At 37.6% G+C, this 23,827-nt stretch overlaps 1 protein-coding gene across 1 annotated transcript in view; it reads left to right on the forward strand.

The window, feature by feature from the left end:
• The window catches only part of CAMK4 (calcium/calmodulin dependent protein kinase IV), a gene marked incomplete at both ends in the record, with an annotated part of 157,510 nt that overhangs the window by 94,979 nt on the left and 38,704 nt on the right, over positions 1-23,827 (forward strand). Inside the window, one exon of the mRNA XM_084305542.1 lies at positions 10,319-10,391. Coding sequence (XP_084161668.1) covers positions 10,319-10,391 — 73 coding nt within the window. The remainder of the gene's footprint in view (positions 1-10,318; positions 10,392-23,827) is intronic.

The following is a 23,827-nucleotide window of genomic DNA, read 5'->3' on the forward strand; positions in this document are numbered from 1 at the left end:
TTGTAATAATGCCTTTAGATTTGTTTACAGTCAGCACCTTATTCTCCATCACTAGCCACAATTGCTCTAAGTCAGCCAGTGTCTATTTGACTACAATATTCTCTTCAAGACAAGAAATACAAATCATTTTTGAAATGGTTGTATATAAGATACGACTTATGGTGTGGTCAGTGCTTGCACTTAGATGAAATACCAGGCACCAGAGGACACATAATTACGGCTCTATATATATGGATAAATGACTCAAACAATGATGATGGTGTAATTACAATACTGGCTGGCTTCCTGCCACTCTCTAATTGTGAACTGATGTAACATTAAAGCTTGCCTGGTTCTTAACTCCACCATGGAAGCCTTTTCATTTAAAACATTTTCATTTAAATTCTCCTCTTGCCTTTTGTTGTTATTGCTCAAGAAACAACAGGAATAGCTTTGCAGGGATTATTGCCATGGGTTTGTCCTAGTTTGGATCAAGCTGTATGCCATTAACCCATTCAGAAAAGGGGGCAAACGTTTTTAAGGGAGAACAAAACAGTGCCTATGAAGCTCTAAGTTCCTTAAATACCATCAATACTGAGACTCTTTGCAATTCCACCATCACTGGCAAACTTTTTCTGCTATGATCTCATCTCTGTAATGGAATCATAGAATTGTTTGGGTTGGAAGGGACCTTCAAGACCACCCAGATTTAAACCCCCTGCCATGGGCAGGGACACCTCTCACCAGACCAGGTTGTTCAAAGCCCCATCCAGCCTCACATTGAACACTTCCAGGGATGGGGCATCCACAGCTGTTCTGGGCAACCTGTGCCAGTGCCTCACCACCCTCAGAGTAGAGAACTTCTTACTTACATATAATTGAAATCTTTTAGTTTAAACTCATTACCCCTTGTCTCAATGCACTTCCTGATGAAGCATTCCTCCCCAGCTTTTGTAAAAGCCCCTCTTAAGTATGCAAAGTTTCCTATAAAGTCTATCCAGAGGTTTCTCTTTTCTAGGATAAATAAACTCAGTTCTCTCTGTCTTCATAGGGAAGGTGCTCCAGTCCTTTGACCTGGACCATCATGGTCCTCCTCTGGACTTTCTCCAAGAGGTTCATGTCCTTCTTGTTCTGAGGGCCCCAGAACAGAACTCAGAGCTCCAGGTGGGGTCTCTCAAGAACAGATTAGAGGAGGAGAATCACCTCCCTCAACCTGCTGGCCACACGTCTTTTGATGCAGACCAGGATACAGTTGGCTTTCTGGGCTGCATGTGCACATTGCTGTTTCATGTTGAGCTTCTCATCAACCCACAACCCACTGCTTCTCAGAGCTGCTCACAATCTGTTCTCTGCCCAGCCTGTATTTGTGCCTAGGATTGCCCTGATAAAGGTGCAGGACCTTGTACTTGGCCATGTTGAACTTCAGTATTTTGTCACAGGCGCACCTCTCAGCCTGTCCACATCCCTCTGGATGGCATCCCTTCCCTCTAGTGTGTTGACTGCACTACAAAGCTTGGTGTGCTGAGGGTGCACAGAATTTCATTGTCCTTGTTACTGACAAAGATGTTAAACAGTGCCAGCCCAATACTTACCCCTCAGGAACACTACTCGTCACTGATCTCCAGCTGGACATTGAGCCATTGACCACAACTCTTTGAGTGCAACCATTCAGTCAATTCCTTACCCACCAAGTGGTCCATCCATCAAATCCATGTGTCTCAAATCTAGATACAAGGATATCATGGGGGAGTGTCAGATGCTTTGCACAAGTCCAGGTAGATGATGTCAATTGCTCTTCCCCTATTCACCAATGCTATAACCTATTGTGGAAGGCCACCAGATTTGTCAGGCATGATCTGTCCTTAGTGAAGCCATGTTGGCTGTCACTAATCTCTTCCTTATTTTCCACATGCCTTTGTATAGTTTCAAGGAGGATCTATCTCACAATCTTGCTGGGCACAGAGGTGAGACTGACTGACATGTAGTTCTGTGGGCCTTCATTTTTTCCGTTTTTAAAAATTAGGGTTTTATGTTTCCCCTCTTACAGTCAGTGGGAACTTCACCAGACATCCACCACTTCTAAAATATGGTGGGCAGTGGTTTAGCAACTTAATCCACCAGTTTCCTCAGGACCCATAGGTGTATCTCATAAGGTCCCATGCTCCTTCAGGTTCCTTAGCTGGTCTCAAACTTGTTCTTCTCCTACTGTGGGTGCTTCTTCATTCTTCCAGTCTCTGCCCTTGCCTTCTGGGGCCTGGGCTATGTGGCTGAAACTCTTGCTGGTGAAGACTGAGGAAAAAAAAAAAAAAAAAAAGTAGACATATTATGTAGACATGTCCTGAATGCTAGGGAAGATAGACATACGCCTCTGTTAATTTAAAAAGAAATAGGATCAAGTCCTTGCTGATTTCCTCAATTATCTACAAAATTAGCTTTCAAATTTGTTTGAAATGCAGAGTTCTTAACAGCTCTGTGCAGGTGACAAGGTTAAGTATATACCTACAGACTCTATAACTGTAGACTATAATGTTTACAGGAAGTGTCTGAGAGACCCAAGAGCTAACATTGTTTCTCCTGTGCCTTGATTAAAGATCTTTCCTTAAACTATAAAAACAGTTAGGATATGACTGTTTCGTATATTATATTTCTCATTGATTTTTCTAATTATTTTATGACAAGAGTACAATGGGAAGCCAAATATTTCAGGAAGAAGTACAGTTATCCTAAATATTCAGGGCACCAAAATTCTTGTCCTAAATGACAAGTTGATCGTACAATGAAAACCTGAAAAGTAAATTCTTTTCAGCTAATGTACTTCTCAGTTCAATGTTGAAGCTTAACTGCTGGAGTAAGGAACATATTACAACATCCATGCACTCTTAAGAGGTGCCAAAACCACTGATGGACTGAAGAAGGTAAACCTTAAATACTCCTGAACTGATTATACAAATGTTCTTATGCACCGTGACATAAAGGGATATATGTACATTTTATATTATGTATGCCGTATTCATCTTCAGAATTTAATGGCCATGTGCTTCAGTCTTTTGGGGAAGGTAACAGTATGCCAGAGGGAGCTGTAGTGCAATGTGGACAGGACAGGTACAGCGGTGCTTTTTTAACATGGAGGGCTGAAATGAGGTTATTTAGATGAGCTTGGGCAGTATCTTTCAGCCATTAAAAACTATTAAAAATGTCTTGAACCATCGAAAAGATGATTAAACTGAAATTAAACTCTGAAAGATGAACCTATGTTTTTAAAAATGATGGACTGAACTGTTCTTACTAATTTCAGTGAAGATGGCTGAACAATGGCTCCTTCTGAAGATGTGGCTATACTTTTATATTATCCAGGCTTTTAATGGTTAAATCCTGTTTTAGCTAAGAGGGTGTTTTTTGGGCTTCTTTTTTTTTTTTTTTTTTTTTGGTTCTGTGGGTTCTGTAGAAATGCTCAGTAGGAAGTAGAAAGAAGTAAAAGTGGGGAAAACAAGCATCAGTACAAATTATAAGAAATATGGAATCTTTCCTTAAATTCTCCTGCATGCCATGCTTTTCAGAAACTACCACTTATTATTACAATGATGGAGGAAAAACGGATTTCCTAAATGATTGTAGTGCAACATTTCATTTCTAAACAAGCTGTTGAACAAAAAATGTCTTCTTTGATTGACCTGTAGACAGATCCAAAGCTAATTCTGTATATCCCATTATCTTTTTTCAGATTAAGGGCAGACAGTTTGAGTCATTAGTGATGTACAGCTATTCTGTAAGGAATTATGAGAATGCTCATAAAACAATGGAGAATCAGATAACATAATCAGAGCTGTGGTTTTTATATTTATTACTTTTCAGTGCTGCATTAAGGAAAATACATAAATAGTCAAAGAAAGGCTTACATTTTAACTAAACAAATACATTAAAGCAATAAGGAATTGAAACCACCTAGGTACATGTACAAGCCAATATATCTATGAGTCACTCATTGAGAAGGTGATCTTCATGGAAACCTTTTTTTTTTTTTTTTTGCTTTTGAATAAAGTGATGTCATTTTTTTCCCATTTCTGACTAATTTTCAGTCTTATTTTACTTTGTAGAATTCCAATTTCATTTTAGAATTACCTTTGCATAAGAATTAAGTGAATATATACAGAGAAAAGCTCCATGGCAACTAAAGTATTTTAGATAAATGAACATTGATTATATAAAAGCAAATATTTTTAAAATGGTTTAGAACATACTGCCCTTGAAACAGATCTTGTATTTTTATAGGCTAGTGTCTCATTTACACTGTACGTGATGTAATGGGATGAAGACCACTCATAATGTGTTGTGAAAGTTTAAGATAAAACTCAGCCAGAGACAGAATGAAAGTGATCCTGAGAATAGTGTTTATTTTTCTGACATTGTGGTATTTATAAAGAATAATCAAAAATATATATATATATCAAATATGAACTTAGCATGAAGAAATAAAGAGAAATTATATTGGAAGCTGGTAAGGTAGTATAAAGTAGACGTGAGATTTTACTCTTTAGGACAACGAAATATATTCAGGAGGCCTTTTGCAAGCTGAATTGTCTGTTTCTCGATCTATTTAATACTGAAATATATCCAATTCCACTGTGTGGAGAAATATTATTTATAGCAAAAATATTAAATGATGGCTAGAAATTGCAAATTTTTGAGTAACTGTTTAGACTGATTTGCATAATAATTAACTTAATTTATCAATCTGAGGTAAAGGAAGCAAGAAACAGACTTTCCATGCTCAGCTTTCAGGCTACACTAGAGGATGCGTAGGGTGGGTTGTGTAGGTAGGAAGGGAATTAAAACTAAGAATAGGAAAACGAGTCAATGTAGAGAGTGGAGGAGGAACAGGTCAGTTTATTAAAGTGGGTAAGATTTACTTGGTCACAAGGAATCACAGGAACAGTTTTTGTTTAAAAATGCAGAGATGCTCTTTGCACGGGATTTCCCTTGCCAAGAAAAGAAAAACTTTCCCAACAGATTTTTAGTCTTTGGGTGAGGGAGCTGGTGCAGTAACCTTTTCTAGTGTATTTTGTTTCCTCTACTGTATTGCTTCTTCCACATCCTGGCACAAGTTATAGCACCTGCTGCTGTTCAGGGCTTGGAGTGATGCCAGGACTGTACTGGATGGACAGGGATGGACACCCGGCCCCTCCTCATGCCTGGCCAGGCATGATGGAGGGGCAGCAGTTGACTTGGTCCTTCTGTGATAAAATGTTGACTTGCTTGCTTTAGTTTAGCTTGTTTTAGATTGGTTGTTCCCACTTGTTGCCTAAAATGCTTGTCATCAATCCCCAGATACATCTACCAGACATGTGTACATGTGTCAACTGCACAATTGTATGTCAATATAATTTTAATACATCTCTAAAAATGGATTCTGAAATGACATGTTGGGATTCCCGATCTCTTTCCTCATTGATTTTTAGATCAAATGTGTTTAGTTTAACAGGACTGCATTCCTGCTTTTATTGTTTTCCACGTGAGTAATACAGTTTCTGCAGAGCAAGTGTGGCCACATTTTTTTGCAGTGATACCCTATTGATTTCAGTGGCTTCATATGAATGTTAAGTAGCAAGTCATAAGGAAAAGGTCCCAACAAGAGTAAAATGCAGTGTATGGTCCTTGCAAATTATACTGCAGGCTGCAGTTGTGTGATGAACATCTGTAGGACTTTATGCCAATGCTGATATAGACTCTGATGAAGATGTACATAATGAAAACATTATAAGAAGCAAAGGATGCTTCACACTTCCATAGTAGAGCAACAGTATAGATGTCCAGAGGCTACACTGCAAACTGCCTGGAAAACTGAAGGATATTGTCAGAAGCCTCACAGTACTCAGAATGAACAGAAACGTTACCAAGGCCAGGTGGGATCTGGCAAGTGATACTGCAAGTTATTAAACATTTCAGTATGCATTTTTAATGACCATGTGGAAGCTGCCAGATTTCATCTGCCTGCTGCATAGACAAGAGTGTTAATCACAGGAGAAAAGTTGCAGCCTTTCCCCGGGCTACCTTTTGATTTGTGGGGCAGTGTGCCACTATGGATGGTTTTGTTCTTTAGCTGAGCACTGGCATCCCTAGCTACCATACAGGAGAGCAGGGGAGATGCATTTGGGAAATGCTTCTCCTTATAGCAGGAGTAGGTTTTGTTTCAAATTCATTCATTTGTGCTTGGAAAGGTAAGGTTAAACCAGGTGGCATTTTAGGAGACTTGCAGCTTGATGTCCATCAGTATATACTCTGTTAGGTGTGTCTGGCCAGGTACAAGTGTAAACAACTGAATTGGTGTATTTCATTAAATCTGTATGTACAGGCATGGATGTGGTTCTACACGGGTAGGTATGGGAATATAAATTGTCTATAGCATTAGTATGATATTTTTGCTTGCTCTAGAAAGTCATTATTGATGTGAAGTTCTGTCTTGAATTTGCTGAATGTTTGTGCCAGCAAATTTAGTGTTCTTCCAACCCAATTTTTCTTTGACTCTTAACATGGGATTTCTGTATCCATTCTTTCCCATTCCCTTCTGCCTTCCTCCCAGTCTTTCTCTCAAACACTCTTCTGGCCTACCAGGCTCTTTCATTTGCATATCAAAGATAGGATTTAGTTAGTTCCTTACCATTACCACTCTTGTTTTTCTGTCCTCTCAGTGAAGGCTTGATTTTTTTTATTTTTTTTTTTCATCTAGGCATTTCTTAAAGATCATTCTGTAAGCTAGGTATAAATAATTGTTTAATTTCCATAATAAAAAAATAAGTCATTCCTGCAAGTTTCCTTCCCTTTACAGAAAACAAATGGCAATGAGTCAGTGTTAAGCTGCCAGCTGAAACTGAAAAATCCTTGTAAAGAAGCTTCAGTAGTCTCAGGTAGCAAACTGGCACACCTACCCTTTGTCTTATGTAAACTTATCACAAGGAGGATGCAAAAAATAGATATGCAGATGATACCCCAGCTTTATTAACAGACCTAAACTACAGGAGTCTTCTTTCAGTACTATTCCTTACTGCCTAAGAGCTGGTTTCAGTTTTAAAGCAGAATACCCTTAAAAATAAATTTTCATATGTAGTATGAATAAGTATGTCTTATTTCATTTACTGCTGTTACAGAAGACTAGGCTTTCTACTTGCTGGATTATCATTAATTAAGAGTAAGGTTTGTATTCTCAATCTCTCTGGGCTCTAGACTTCTGAAAAATGAGTAAGATAACTGCATGTGACATGAGGTGTAATTGGCTTGCCAGTGCATGTTACTCACATGTAACTTCAGCTGGCGAGCCATGCGCATTGCACAATAATTTTAGAGTTGTCTTGAATTGCTCCCCTGAAATATGGGCCCATGATTCATTACATCCATTTACTGTAAATTGTAAATTCACAGTGTCTTCATCTTCAGCATCTGCGTGCTTCTTCCATTGAGTGTTTAAATGTAAATAATGGAAACAATATCCTATCAATACTGATACATAGTTGTGTGAGGCAGGGAGTTCTGATCTACATGTGCTGGTCAGGGTGCCCGTCCTGAGCATCTCTTTGATCTCCCGTGTTTGCAGGAGACAGGCAATTGGTAGCTGCATTTTCAGCATTTGCTGGGAATTGACAGGAAGACAGGAGCTTTAATATTTCTGTGATTGTGATGATTGGAGGAAAAAAAAAAAAAAAGGCTGCGTGGCTCCATTTAACCTTTTTTTTTTTTTTTTTTTAATTCTTATCTTTATCTGTTTGAAAAAGAAAGAATAGAGCAAATACTGGACTATAGACCATAAAATCAGAAAATCAAGCATTTGTTAGATGGAGAAAGGTATATTGAACTGTAACTGAATTGCCATGTATTTCTCTGATTGTAAACACCTATGTTGGAAAATCTGAGTATTTCAAATCCTGGTGCAACCTTAAAACTGTCTGCCTCCTGCCTGGACCATGTCCAAGCTGAGATACACAAGGTGATCTTGCAGCTATTGGATTGTGTTGACTCCAGCATGAGCAGGGTGTCCCTTTCTCAGGGGATGTATGCATGACCGGAATTGCAACTAAACCCTGAGAGCTTCCAGCAGCTCAGCTGGTGTGCAGCACATCCACAGACCCCATGCTTTTTGTTTGCTTGTTTGTGGTTTTTTTTGTTTGTTTGTTTGTTTTCCCTACAGCGCTTTGTGGAATATATTCTAAAAGCTATGGCAATTTGGAAGCAGGGGGTCAAACTAGCACAGCCCCTCTGCTGTAGCTGCAAGGACCTACCAGTAGTGGGACACTCCTGCTGCCAAGCCTCAAGAACCTGGTCATTAGCAGGAGCAATGCGATCCCAAAAGTGGCAGCAGGGAAGCACAGGCTTTCTGGTTTCATTACCTCATTACCAACTTTGAAATGTTGTTGCTGTCTGCCATGCCTTACTAAAGATTGTAAGCTTAATAAAATTATTATGTTGTGAATGTCTTTAATACATTAAATCCTGAAAGACAAGGGCAGTGTTTTTAACATGTTTGTTGTGGTATGGTGGGAGGAGCAGGTTAGCACCCAAAACACTAGCAGGGAAGAGGGATGGTGGGATGGGAGTGAAGTCAGTGTTCTCAGAAATGCTTTCAAATGCTGAAGACAGGAAATTGCTGGCTAAACCTAAATACTTTTCATATAGATTAATAAATACTAAATTCAAAAGAAGGAGGAAGCCAAGACACTACAGGGTAACAAAGACCCAGGCAAAAGGGTCACTAGGCTTGGTTCTCTCAGTGTAACCTACCAGACAGGGATAATCCAGACCGCCTGAGGTAGCAAAGAATTGTGCTTTCAAATGTAATGTGGCATTTGATTGCATACTTTAAAACTTCTTGTCTAAGAGAAAAGGGTGGGATGAGTAGGGAGAAAGGAGGATACTGTTCTTGGTATAAGCAGAATCCAGTCCTGGACCCTGAGGCAGGAGGTCTTTCCAATAACTCTTGACTTCAGACTTTTTAGGCTTGTTCCTCTCCAGATTCTTGAGGTTCTTTGAGCATTGTATTCTAATATTAGTTTGTATGCTTGCAGATCACTTGATGAAATACATGACTAGGCAGCACAGGTTCAATTTCTAGACATTATCTATGTTTTCTTGGGCTTCAAAAACTGAATATGGTGAAAAATCAAAACTTCAGGTCAAAGATTTAACCTTTTAGGTCAAATTCTTTGAGGGAGAATTATTCTGGTTCAAAAATAATGTGTGTAGTTAAATATGAAGGTAAAAAGACTGTTGGGTTTCTTGCCAAACCATTATTATGGACCATTAATGAGTGTTAGTGATATGTTCTTCTTTTATTAATTTCTTACATGTCCCTGTGCAAATCTGGTTCTCCTGCTGTTGAAATGAACTGTGCATTCATGTTGTGCTTTATTCCGTAATGTCAATTCCAATTATTGCAGAACATGTGATGAAAATCCCGAGTCAGCACTCAGGCCCATGTTCTTCCAAAAGTGAAGCATGCAGTAACGCAGCAGGGCTTTAGCAGGGCAGCCCAGAAAATGGCATTAACCCATACTGCAGGGAGATAACATTATTAAAGAAGAAAGTTGGGGTTTTGTTTGTTTTTCTGTAAGTGACTTGATGTAAAAGCAAAGGCAGGGGGCAGAGGAGATTTTTCAGGATGTTCAGAACACATAGTAGTTGAACTCATCAAAAACTACATGTGGTCAGCATGTGTACAAACACAGTATTGCATGTAATTTGTACAAAATAAATATAGTATACTGGCAGTTTACATTAAGAAGAAACAAATAGTTTAAGTTTTAATGAAACTGCTTTTTTTTTTCCACAACAGTGTCCTGATTTCCTGCAGATTAGGTATGAAAGACAATTGTTCAGGCTGTGATACTGAGTGGATAATTTAAATTTGGTAGATTTTGACACCAACCCTTTCTTCTATACAGTTCAGATCTGTGTTGACAGGGTATGATGCTTTTTTTAAAATAAATAAACAAAGGAGGTACAGAGAGAAATGTAAATCTGAAGAAGCAGTTCTTGAAGGATGCTTAGTTTTATATGAGAGCAATTCAGATTCCATGAGTTTTAGAAAATTCCAAACCCTTTCAGCTGTATATGTATGTATTATTTCTTCTTGCTGAGTTGATATCTCAACTTCAGCTTCTCATTTAGCTGGAATCAAAGTAACCTGAATTGCAAAAGGGCTGTTTTCTATGCTTTAGAGGGCACTCCAGACTCCCAGGAGTATTTAAATTTGATTGTTGTCTAGCTCATTTTTCAAAAGAAGCTTTTGACTGCATAGTTTATTTACCTTGATGCATAATCCTGAATGCAATTTCTTTCATTGCTTTTTCTGTAGGATTGTGGAAAAGGGTTATTACAGTGAACGAGATGCTGCTGATGCTGTTAAACAAATCCTGGAGGCAGTTGCTGTGAGTATTATCTAGCCTTATATGCTTAACATCTAATTTTTCACCTGTAATGGCTCAATAAATACTTAGGTATGAAAGAAACAGAAAAATTCACTGGAGGTAACGCACACAACTTCCTTCCTGTAATTATTTTTGTATTGATCTTTTTTTTAAGGTTGTGGCACTTTTAAGGGTAAAAAGTGGCATAGAATGGCAGTCAGCAATACGTTTAATACTCTGTCATCTATTCTAGTGACGTACATACTTTGTCCAGTCTCAAAACCTGATCATTTTAGCACTAAAAGTAATTTGTAATCACTGGTACTTGTGTAGCTTTTTTTTTTTTTTTTTTGCTTGGAACCTTAAAGAGAGTACATTACTTTTCCCTCAAGTTAAAAGGATAATAGATTGACTAATCATTTTAGATGGTGTAAAAAGTTATAGGAATTTGAATGAGAGATTCCTGCAGAAGATTGTCATGAAAATAGCTATGCTTCATTTCCAGTTGTTGCCTGAAGGTGACCCATCACAGTTTCTGATGTTATGCAGAAGCGATAAACAAGACTCGTCACAAGAAAGTGTGGACTATAAGGAAGGTAGACAGCATAGTTTAAAACATGCCCAACCAAAAATTAATTCTCACTGTTCTTCAGATTGCACATACACAAAATGACAGTAGTACTGAGAGAGGGCAGAATAAAGCATGGGCCTAGTAGAATGTCTAGCTTTTACCTCTGTATTTTGTATGGTTTTCAAGAATTTGAATTTTTGCACAACTATTTCATATTCTGCCACCTAGAGGAAGGTAGTAAGATTTTTGAGCAAAGAAGATGATGGCTTCTAATGGCTGCATACAGTATTTCTGCACACTCTTTTTCTTTGTCACTTGTAATCTCCCATATGATCTCACACTGTATGTTCATCAAACCAGCAATCAGATGCTGGGAAATAACTAAGAAATTAATTTCTTGACTTTCTAGTCTATATACTAGCACTGATGGCTTCCAGGGCAGATGACAGGTACCATGCTGGACATGAAGAAACAGTCCAGTTGGGATATTCAGAGGATTTCAGATAAATAGAAATATGGAGGCTATTTTAACTTGTGATAATAATGTGTTAGTAAGGATGTGCCTGACAGTCCAAATTCAGGGTCAGCTGCAGGTATTTTGGGTTGTGGCATTTTGTGGTTGCCTGTAGCAGATGCTTGGGGTGAAGCAGTCAGGTAGCAGAAAGACTGCAAAGATCTTGAAGCAGACATAATCACTCAGCAGTGTGCAAATAATGCGGATGGGATGTGACTGACTTTGTCTGTATTCCTAGAGTGTGGGACTCTTCAAACAAACAAACAAAAAAAAACTGAAAAGAAACATGCAAAAGAGAGGTGGATGGCAGTGTAGAGCAGGAATTGTACAGATTGTTGGAGGAGATGTAGTGTCTCAGAGGTGCCAGGTGCTCCCCAGGATAGGACTGGGATGATGGCTGACGTCTGTGGAAGGTACCTAGTAGTGAGAAGAAGTTAATGTGTAGTCTAAATTATATATTTAAGTTTAGTGCACAACATAATCCGTTTGTGTTCTTAAAATTAGGTCAGATTATTATTTTTTTTCTGACTTTTTCTTTCAGTGGGAGTGCCCCAGTTAGGTTGGTTCTCCATTATTTATCCATCTTTTTCTGCAAAAATATGGTTATGTTTTTCTGAAAGATGGTTCAGAAGACATTTCAGCTCTTTATTTTAAAAGGCAGGAAGAAGATGAAGATCTCCAGCTTGTATGAACTGTATTAGCTTGGTTAAAATTAATGGAACAGAAATGTACAAAAGCCAAAAAGCTGGACTTTACATGAGCATGCACTAGCTCAAGTTTAGATTTTATAGTTTGTGGTACTATATCCCTGGTTAGAAAGTTTGTATTGATTTTTGCTTTTACACCTGGCACTCAATATCCATGCCAAAGCTATGAAAGATGTGGAAGTGGCTGTTCCCAAACTGGGATCTTTGCAGCCCAACTGAGATACTGTGCTAGACTGGACTGAAAACATGGCAGAATGGTGTTTGTGAGCAGAACTGGAGTTACCGTTAGGATCTGTCTGGAAAATACTGCTGCAGAAGAGTAATCTTTCCCAAATAAAAGAATATATATCAGTTGGTCATTCTCCAAAACAGATAATTACACAGTCTTCTCAACAGACCATGTCAAGTAATACCGTGCTGACACCAGTTAAGCATTTTGGCCTCCGCAATTTAAAGAAATTGCTTCTAGCAAGAGAAGCATTTAGACATCACTTTGCTAAACTGTCTCAAAGTAGTGTGCTTGTTTTATACATCCCTAGTTAAGGGCTACTGTAATACTGTAGTAATAGATCTGTCCTCACAGTGTATCATTGACACAAGGAGGTATTATCTCTTCATTTAACAAAGGTCTTTCAGAGACACTTTGAAAGTATTTAATCAAGGGTAGTGGGATTTTAAAAGCACTTAAACATTTTTATTTAGTTCCTTTTGAAATTGTTAAACCCAATAGAGTTATACTGTTAAAAAAATAATAATAATAAATTAAATTAAATTAAATTAAATTAAACCCCAAAGCTTCTAAGCTTATTTGCTTCTTGCAGTACCTGAATACCTGAAAGCCTGTCTCTAACTGGCATACCAAGAATTATGCAGGCAGTCAGACCAGCACGCAGAAAATGAATCTTAATCTTCCAGGTCACAAACCAGCATAAAGGTATCAGTTATCTGTTTTCCCAAGAACAGGGGAAGCAACAAAAACAATATTATCAATTTTGCCCAAATACTAAAGTGTTCATTTTGCCTTTTCCACAGTTTCTCTGTATGCTGGTGGTTACATATCTGATCCAGTTTTCAAGGCCCATGACTGTATTGGTGGGAAGAATTTTTTTCCACTCTGCCACACCTTCACCTTTTCAGTTATACTTCCCCTGTTCTTCAAGCCAGAAGACAGCCTCTTTCATAAGATAAAAGACCTTTATGAAACTAGGGCAAGCCAGTGTTCATCCCCTTAACTCTTTTGCTGTGCTGTTTGGGGAGGTGTTGCTGCTATCCAACATTTCAGAACAGTGTGAATCACATTCCTGAGAGAAGATGCATATGGGGACTTTCTTTCTCTTTGCACACCATTGTCCTTCCTCTCCTTCTCAGAGTATGAGCTGAATACAGAATGGTTTTCCTGCATGCTTATTCTGGTGGCAGCTTTTCTGTTTTGTGTCATAAGTGAATTTTTGCACACAGGTGTCCTGAGGCCAGGTCTTCAACTACCTGACTTGCAGAATGAGCTACTGATGTTAGGGAATTCAGAGCATCTTTGAAATATAAGTCAGAAGAAGACATTTAAGCATTTTCATTGTAAAATATATTGTACTTAGCTGATGAAACTTAACAAAATTACACTTTTTTTTTTTTTTTGAATGTGTACTTTCAGTACTTTATATTTGTCACTAAAAATAAACCATATTCCTTCTTGCCTACTTTTTATTAGTGTCAAAGTGATAGGTTTCTGCTTGAGGGTTAAATTACTTCTTTCATTATTTTTGAATTTGAAATAATTTTTAACAATTTTCTTTTTGTAATTAGGGTAGTTACAAGCATACCTTTTATATGTAATTTTGAACTCATCCAGCAGTATCTAAGTTAATTTCCCATCACATTTTATAATAGGTTGTTTTCTTCTGACTGGCCATTATCTTGTCTAGATAGGAACATTTTCATGAAGCTATCTTTGGTACCCCCTGTATGTTTCTATTTTTTATTTCAGTTTTCTGCCACTTCAAGCTTGTTGTATGCCTGCGGTTCTATTCCATTCCTTGTCAGGTAAATTCACAGGGCATGTGCTGAATTCTCATCTATGACTGCGACAGCTGAGGGCACTCATACATTTGCAGCTTTGAGTGGAAAAATCTAGATCAAAGGTTACTATTTATTTCAATGAACTTTCACCTGTTCTATCCTGTATGATAGTAGTTAAGAACCAAAAATGAACATGCAGCTTGCAATTTCATTTTACTAATGCTGAGTAACTGGTGTGTCTCACAACTAGAGCTTAGAGCAAACTAGGAAATCAGATCTTTAAAGAGTGTTAAGACCCAGGGGACTTGATTAAAATATCTCGGGATTTTAGCGTCAAGTGAACGTTTAAGTAACCTTTTTGCAAGTGAACGTTAGAAGAATGAGGAAGGAAAGGTTTCATATTTTTTGTGCAATCATTGAGTTAGTCCAAATTTGAGATGCAGATGACTGATGGATTTTGGTTTGAGCCACCAGCTACAAAGGAAACTTAACCAAGGTATAGATGTTACAAAATTTGAAATTTTGAACAAGGATATTATGTTATATTGTCAATACACACGTAGGTAGTAAGTTTATTGAGACAAGTAGGGAGGAAACCTGGGACTCAATTTTGTAGAAAGCAAAATCTCATCAAGTTAAATTCCACCAAAGACAATGTCAGGGATGGCTATATATTGCATCATAGGATAAAGACCTGTGTAGAATAGTAACAAAATTCGTTAATTCTGTGTATATGACGAGGAATCTTATGTATGATTGTAGATATTGAAGAATATCTATGTCCTCTCTTTATATAATAATATATATATACTATATATATATACATCTTCTAATAACATATATATATCTTCTATCATATCTATTTTCCACCTCTTTAGATGATTTTGCAAAAGATTTCCTTTATAATAGAAGAGACATTTATACTTGCAAATATCTTCCCATTCCCTGATGAACCTAATACCTTACTGGTATTAGGGAATGGTTTTCTAAATCTGGTCCTGGCGTATGTGTTATTTGAGTTATGGTTGGCAAACAGCAGTGGTTCTGATCTCATTCAGGCTTTTTTGCTGAGGAAGAAACAATTCTTAGTCATGTCCATAAAGGGGAAATATAACATTTTTAAAATTTTCATCATGTTTATTCAAAAATGATATTTCTGTAACTTGAAGTTTTAGTCTAGATCCAGCATGCTCTTTGAGTGCGCCGCTGTGACTAAAAGGCCCAAATCTTAATACTATAAGACAAAAGAAATTTGTTTTACCTGGCAGCAGTTCTGTGCTAAGGATTATGATGTTGTATCATGTTCCCTAGTGGTACCATCCACTTTTGCCATTCTCCATCTAATCCACCAGCATGATCCAGAAGAAAAGCACAGAAATTGTTGGTTTTCAAATTTAACACTTGCACTCTGGCATTCTTCAGTTTGGGAAGTTTGATTGGCAACATTTTGGAAGAACAAGGAGGTGAACACTGAATTCAGACGAGAGACACTAGCTGTTGTCTATTTGGGAAAATATATAATTAAAAACACTTGCATTTGTGCTCTTTTTTAGAAAGAAAAAGGTATTCAACATGCAAAAGAAAATTTGTATATCACTTTTATGGTAACCAACAAAGGGAAAAATACAAGCTAGAAAGTCTAGGCTATGAGTCTCTTTTATTTTTTGTCCAAATTCTTCACCCATCTCATGTCACAGAGGTGGTATGAGTTATGTTCATCCTCAAGCCTGCCTAGGAGGTACAGCTTGCTTGCAGAACCTTCATCAAGATGTGGTGTTCACACCCATGTCCCTGAGCCATAAGTAGTTCAGAGCAGTTGGTGCCAGTGGCTGGTGGCAGTGTTCAAGAGCTGTCCTCACTCTGATTCCTGTAGCAAAGCACAGCTTAGAGTGCATGTTGCCCCTTTTTAAAGGATGAAACACAGTCTCAAAGTCCTAAGTATAATTTTTTTTTTCTTACAGGAATATTAGATGTAATATCCTGGAAAAAATGACTATATGAATATAATATTTTGCATGCAAGGTTTATTGCTATGTATTTGTTGCTGGGTTTTGTTTTATACTCTGTCATGTAACGAATTGTGTGTCAAATGAGTTGCAAGTGGTGGATACACAGGATGTTATTATGGAGTGTTTTATTGTCAGATGAGGTCTGCTTAGAGCTGTAATATGCACACTGTTGTAAACACAACACCCACTTGTTTGTAATATCATCTTCATATTTACCAGCTACTGTGCTTCAGATTCAGCAACTGTGACTGTAAAATTCATACAAATGTACTTTTACCCAGCAGGAGTCTTTGCTCCCCAATATCCAGTCACCAAATCTTGTTCAGAGTACTTTCTATCTCTCTAGACTAGCTTCTTTGATCTTTTAAAACTTTGGCCCTTGAAGAAAGAGGAGTAGAATATGTGCAGAACTGTACACATCCTTGGGTTTCTTCATTGCAGCTGTTAGTATTAACTACAGGTATTTTGCATAATCCTCTCTTTCTTGGGAAAAAAACTCTGAGATGAAAATCTTTGGGTGAACTTCCTTGGACCACATGAAAGAGAGAAGAGCCTCTTCCAGGTGGAACCATCCTCCTTTGGTGTCCTGCCACTGTGAAGAGTAAGGCAAAACACCCTTGCTGCCCTTTGCAAGTGGTATCTTCTCTTGGCTTGTTGAGGAAGGTGAAGAGTAAGACGTACTCTGGAAGACCAACTAAGTACTCAGCCTGGTATGTAAGGATGGCTTGTAGTGAGGACTCTGCAACATGCTCTTTCTCCAAAAAGCAACAGTGATTCCATCATACTGCTGGCTCCTCTCCTGGTCTATTCAAGATCAACACTAGAGAAAAAGGTTTTCTGAAATAACATTTGAAGTTTAGGACTTATGCTTGCTTTACTGTGTTCAGCAGTGATGCAGTGCAGAACGTAGTGGCCTTAAGTCCTGGGAACTCACCAGGGCTAGTGTAAACATGTCTGTGCACTCAGATTTGAGCTGTTTTCCGTATTTTGGGAAGGATATAAGTTGTGAAAAAAGAGGAGCAAATGGGTCCAGCATAGGTCTTGTCATACTTATTCCAAAATGTCTTCCGAGGAGAAATCCATTAGCGTTTTACTGATTTGTATGGGAATCTGCATGGGAATATGTGAGGAGCTTTCTATATAACTTTCTGTATTATTATCCTCTGTGAGTTTACTATAATGCTAATGCAACTACATAGGATCCAGTGTGTTTAATGGAGCCCTAAATTTAAAAATTCCTACACAGTATAGGCAGTCTTTTGGCAGTTCTATTTCAGATGTTTTATGGTCAAATAAGTTTATTAAATGTAACTTTAGCAAACTGACATAGAAAATTCAAATACTGTATATTTAAGCCTGGAAGTATTTCTCAAAAAAAAAAAAAAAAAAAAAAAAAAAAAGATAAAATGCATTTTTTTTTAAATGTAACTTTTTTGTTACCATTAAGAAATCTCCGTTTTTAGAAAATCTTAATGAATGGTAAGCTACTGACATGACAGGACATGTACAAAGTTTGTTGCTGTTGGCTAGATGTAATTCATTTTACTCAACTGTGAAAGTGACACTGACTGAAGAATTACGAAAACAAATTCTTGAGTAATCCCATGCCACTCAACAGGCCAATAGCAATTGGAAATAGTGGATCCATCATGATTTCTCCCATTAGTTAAAAAATCTGTTCATTTAACAAATATGGCACCAAGTTATCAAATTTGGTTACAGGGCACCCAATATTTTCTAAGTCCCCTCCTTTTGTTGACCTTTTTTACTGGTAATTTGCACTTTATTTAAAGAGAAAAAAAATACCATTCTTAATAATTACTCATTGATGATGAAACACAGAATATTGAATTTTTAATTGTGGGAAGTAGGTTAAGTGCTAAATATTTTACAGCAATTTAGCTGAATACCTGAAGAGCTACCACCTGCACATTAAAGGCAGCTGTATTCATATATTTCTTTACTTCCTGTGGCAAATCGCTTCAGTTGTGATCAGTTATGATCTACAGTGTACTTAAAGAAACTTTTTTTTTAAATGTTGCCTGCCTTTTTCTGTCTCATGCAACATGCCAAATTGTCCCCTTTCTCCTGCATCCACACATATCAACTTATGAGAAGTGACCTCACTTGTGTCAACTCTCTCACTCAGTTAAAAACAAAACAAAACAAAACAAAACAAAACAAAACAAAACACAAGCAACAATAACAAAAAACTGTTTTCTTTTGTGTTGTATCTTGTTTAGGTTCAGAACAGTGTATCTAGCACTCAACTCACCTGTAACTTGTGTGACTGACTGTAGACCAAAAAGATTTCCTGTGGAATATATTCTGGAGTGTAAGCCTCCACAGTGACAGTTTTATCTACTTCTATTAAGTTAATTTTGTGGATGTGACAAAATTATACATGTATGTATACATAGATATAACCTTAAAGTGAAAGTAGATGTAATGACTGCAAACAGTGTTTCCAACAATTTTAAACTGTGGGTTACAAAGAAATGCCTGACCTGAAGAGGGATGTGTCAGAGTTACAACTCTTAAAAAGTTTCAATGTGACATTTCTTTGTTATGAAAATTCGTGCAGAGATATACTCATTGTACTACCTCATTTAACAAAATTGGGATAATCATCAGGTATTCTAAATTCTGTGTGAAGTGTGTCCTGAAGTAAAGTACAAGACAATAACTAAATGGCATCCTAATGTATCGATAGCTCACTACAAATGGTTCTACAGTGCATGGGATGTCACAGTGAGTGAGGGGAGAGAGCTTGTATAATTATAATTTTACTATTTACAATATTGTAGTGAAATCACAGCACAAGAAAGATAGACAAATCTGCTTATAGTGAGAAACATATTATCATCTGTGTGCTATGATCTTGTTTGTAGCCTCTTGAAATATCATAAACATAATGGTCATTGTATCAGACTACAGAATAAAGAGGTTCTAACAATGGTTTTAAAAAGGACTTCTGTAAAAAAGATCCTGTCTCTGACACGTAATAGACCCTATGTATCAAGGCAGGGTGTCAGACAGAGAGAAGGAATGAAATGAGGGGAGAGACGTTTGTTTTCTCTTATAATTGCTGTTAGTGAAAGCAGGTAGAACCAATGGTTGGATTTATATCATACTGTTCTGTGGGAAAAATATAGGCATTTTCCCCTTGATTTAAAATCTCTTGTGAGGTTTGAGGGTGCCTCCTTCCAGAGAATGGTGGTTTAACACATCATGTACAGACAGGGCTCCAGAGAGGCTGGGAGATAATCTCAGCCTTTGATCCCATTTGGTGACAACACCTTAACAAGGCTTCGTGAGCATCCTGTGAAGACCCTTCTAGCGTGTTACTGTCAAGAACAAATAAGCAGGTAGTTGAACTGTTAAGTTTTGTAAGAAACCTACTGAAGCACTGCCACTGCCTGGGAGAGGAAGGCATTTATGTCCTAATACTCTCTCTCTGAAGCACGGTTAAATAACAAATGGCTTCATGCACAGGCTAATCTGTTTAGGGAGCATGGGCATTTTGAATGAGTGGATACATTTTGCTGGATTACATTCATTTGTTTCACTTGCTTGTTGTAAACAGATTTACAACTATTTTTTCTTGTCAATAATATATTTAAATATTCAAATGAAACGGAATAGAGCAGGCTTTTCTATCATACCAGCCTACTTTATCAGTACCTTGACTCAGAATTATTTTGTCAAAAATGTTTTTGGACACCTGCTTTGAGCTGTCTACAAAGCTCCTTTTGCAGCACACAGGGAAAAGAAGATTTGCAGTCAAAAGAGTCTGGCAGTGCTGCTGCCATCAGCAATAAGGAAATGAGGGTATTGTATTTGCGATTATCTCTAATAGAGGAAATGGAACAAGCACTAATGATCATGCTGCAGATCTACTGTATTACAGTTAATGTCCAGTGCATCAAAAAGTCAGGGTCATATTTGCTAGGTTATTAGCATCTTAAATTATGCTTTCATCTAAATAAGGTGTCTTTTCCTCATTTTGAAAGCAAGTGGCTAAAATATTATTTCTGAAAAATATTTTAGAATAGCTATGAAAGTGATTAGTTAGCTCTTGCTTTAATTCAAAACACACCACAAGCAAAGTGCCAAATTCTGTTTTTCCTGAGCCTGTGCCTAAAATTGATTCTTATTCAAGGAAAGTGCCATTTATGGGGAAGTCGCTGCCCAAAAACTGATTAAGGACTTGAGGATTTGGCACATTCCCATTCATCTCAGACAGATGGGGGGAGATTTGCCTGTACCTTCATTTATAAGATAGGCTGTTGACTGTGCTGTGTGCAAGGTGCTGACCAGCCCAAAGCCCCGGGTATGTCTACCTGATGAGCTACCCCGATGGCCCTGCTGGCCCCTTTTGTGAGTTTTATCTGGAACCGAGGGATTCCCATCTGCTCATCTCCTCCCAGGAGGAGAGACTGCCTGACACAGCAAATATGCCCTGTTATCTGACACAAAACACTTTTACCTGCCAGAATTCTTTTGTTTTTAATTGCATGTAGTGTGCAAACTGTCATTCAGGGACATGAGGTCTGAATACCTGTCCCTGTGAGACATAAACAGTGTACTTTTCATATCTACAATATACATTTCACAATAAACTCAGCCACTAGTGATCTGATGATACAGAAAGCAGCAAAAAGGGCTCTTGGCAGATTGCACTGCAGACTAAGGACATCCTGCCTCAGAAGTTGCCGGAGGGGAAATAGCAACTAGAAAACCACTCAGCTAGGCATCAATAAGTAGTGGAGAAATGCTAGCTGGCACTGCGGGATTGTCAGCAGTAATTGCTGCTCTTCATGCAGACCATGCAACCTTGGTGAACTGGTGCACAGAAGTACATTTGCAGAAGTCACTGCTTTGACTCCAGAAAGATTTGCTCAAGCCTAAGGAGGCCCCTTTCTTCAGCTGTCACCATTCGCATGCCTGTCGTGCCTGCAGATGTACATGGGGACAAGCTTGTCTATCTGTGTCTTCTTGTTCTTGCCTCAGTAATCACAGTAAGGAGGAAAATACACTGATTGTTCAGAAGTAAAATGCAATCGAACCTATTTAATGAGAGGCATTTGCAAAGCAATTGCTCAACAGTCCTATTACAGTCTTGTGCACTCTTTTGTTGCTAGTTTCATAGTACCAAACTGACCGGATAGCAGGCTCTCAGCCAAGTGGCTATTTACAAAATTGCATTTTTCATTAGGTAAAAGAAACCCCTGTGCTTGTGGTTTGAAGAAAAGCTAAGAAAATACCTGTAGTCTTCAGGGGAAGCTTATGAAGTGACAGGGAATGACATGGGCTGAAACTGACTGTGATCACTCCTAAACAGACTCTCTATAATAATTTATCAGTTCTTGTTTCAGATAACCAGTTTCATTTCCATGGTATTGACACCAAGAAAACAAAACAAAACAAAACAAAACAACAACAAAAAAAAAGACAGTGCATTTGAATTTCCTAACTTATCTCCTGAAATGTGAGAAACTGTGGATATTTTTGAACCCATAATGAGTTTGTTTCTCTCATTTTCTTTATTTACTCTTTCCTAATTGTTTTTATGTCTCTGTTTGACTGGTTTTATATGATGTTATACTGTTTTTCTCACCCATGTAATTTGCTTTTTGACTTTTGTACTTCCATTTGTAATGTGTCCCAATAGCTATCAGCAAAAGTAGGGGGTGTCTTGGGCTTAAATAACATAAACCCCTTATCTTCTGTTGAGGTTTTCCTAGACTCCTGGGTCTGGAAGATCCAAAGTTTAGCAGAGGTGAATAATGAGGATCTTGTTTTCAGGAGTCAATGCCACTTCAGGAAATATATTTATATAAGAACTAGGGTGTCTCTTTGATTCGGGTCACAGGTGTTCAGGGGCTTCTTCAGAAACACAGGCCTTCCAGATTTATCCTGTTGTAAATGAATGCAGGGCAAAGCCAGTGGAGGTTAGGTTTTCAAGCACAAATTTGATTTTGTGGTGAACAGTGTTAGATGTGGGGTGATTTTCAGACACAAGCTGTTGTGCATTAGTAATAATGGGCAGAAGCTGGAGTGTAAGTAAACAGTGTATTTCATTACTGGAATGGGTTTTTCCAACTGCTGTATTCATCTCAGTCCAAGTAATAAGTAGCAATAGCAGCAAATCAGAATGTTTTTGGTTATCAAGTAAACATACAGATCTTTTTTCATTTGGATTTTAAAATTACATTGTTGTCCTATTGTGGTCTCTCACATATGAAGTATTACCATACTTTATGGTCATACTTTATGGTAATAAAATTTGGTAATACTGGATTTTATTTTCATGTGCAAATTTCAGTAACTGTAGAGCTAGGTACCATAAACTATTATGGCTGTAAGTACATCCTTTTTCTTGCATCTAACTGTGCATACTTCACTGATGTTCTTGTACTTTTCGATGTGACCTGTGTGTTTTTATAATGCTATAAAGAAACTTGAAAGGCATGCAATAAAAAAAAAAAAAAAAAAAAAAAAAAAAGAGAGAGAGAGAGAGAGAAAAAAAAAAAAATGTCAGTTTTAGAGCCTTAAAATTATGTCTTTCCTTTAAAAATCAAAAATTAATCTAAAACTCTGTTATGATGTGGTAAGATATATTGTGGAAGACTGTTGCTAACAAAAAAGGCAACATAGTTTTCTGCACAGATACAATACCCTAGAATAACAGCTCATGTGATAAGAATAGCTCATGAGGAAGAATAATTGAATAAACTCACAAACTATCAGCCTAACAGCTCCATATCTCTCCAAAATAAGAATGCTTTTTTCCTGCAAGCATGCTTCTTTGAAGTGCTTGTAATTTGAGCAACACATGAGCATTCAAATGTATATTGATGGTCTGTCTTGTGTTGCAGTCTTTCCCTTGGTGACAGGAATAAAAAGATCTCTGACTGTTTTTGTTTGTTTGTTTGTTTGTTTGTTTTGTTTGTTTGTTTTTCACTCCATTCTAGAGAGAGATGAGAGATGGGTCTCAAAGGAGTCATACTCCAGCAGTTAAAATGATCTGTCATGAAGAAGCGTCTTGAGCACTGTGGCACAGCAAACAGTGGGCTGCTTTTAGTTTGTCTGTAGTGAATGCTGTGCATATGCCAGCAACGCATGTAAACCACTGCAGCAATACTCCCACAAGAAAAAGAAAGGGCTCCAGTTTTATCTAAACTCAGTGTAACAGTGTAGCTCCTCACACTGCTTGTAACTCCTCTGGGACAGGACATGTCGGTCGTGAGGGACCAATTTTCCATTGCTTGTTCCATGGCTTAAATGTATAGATTCAGTAGCAAAACTGAGAGAAAAACTGAGAGAGAAATGTAAGAAAGATCCATCTTCTCTGGATTGTTTGAAATACATTTGGAAGGGTGTGCAATGATTCAGTGTCAAGTCAGGCATTTAATTCTTGGTGGTATGTATTTCATGTAGGATGGAATCTAATGTTCATATACCAGTTGGTTAATGGAAAAAGTGAACGTAAGCTCAGCTCTGCAGAAGAGAACAGCATAGTTTTAGACAAAATAACAAATAAGGGAAGATATCTCTTTTTTGTAATGATTTATCTGGTTTCAGGAATGCATGGAAAATATTTATAATTGCGTTTTAGTAAAATGAAGAAATGTTTAAAT

This window comes from Netta rufina, assembly GCF_964035555.1.
Source record: "Netta rufina genome assembly, chromosome: Z".
NCBI classification, from domain to species: domain Eukaryota; kingdom Metazoa; phylum Chordata; class Aves; order Anseriformes; family Anatidae; genus Netta; species Netta rufina.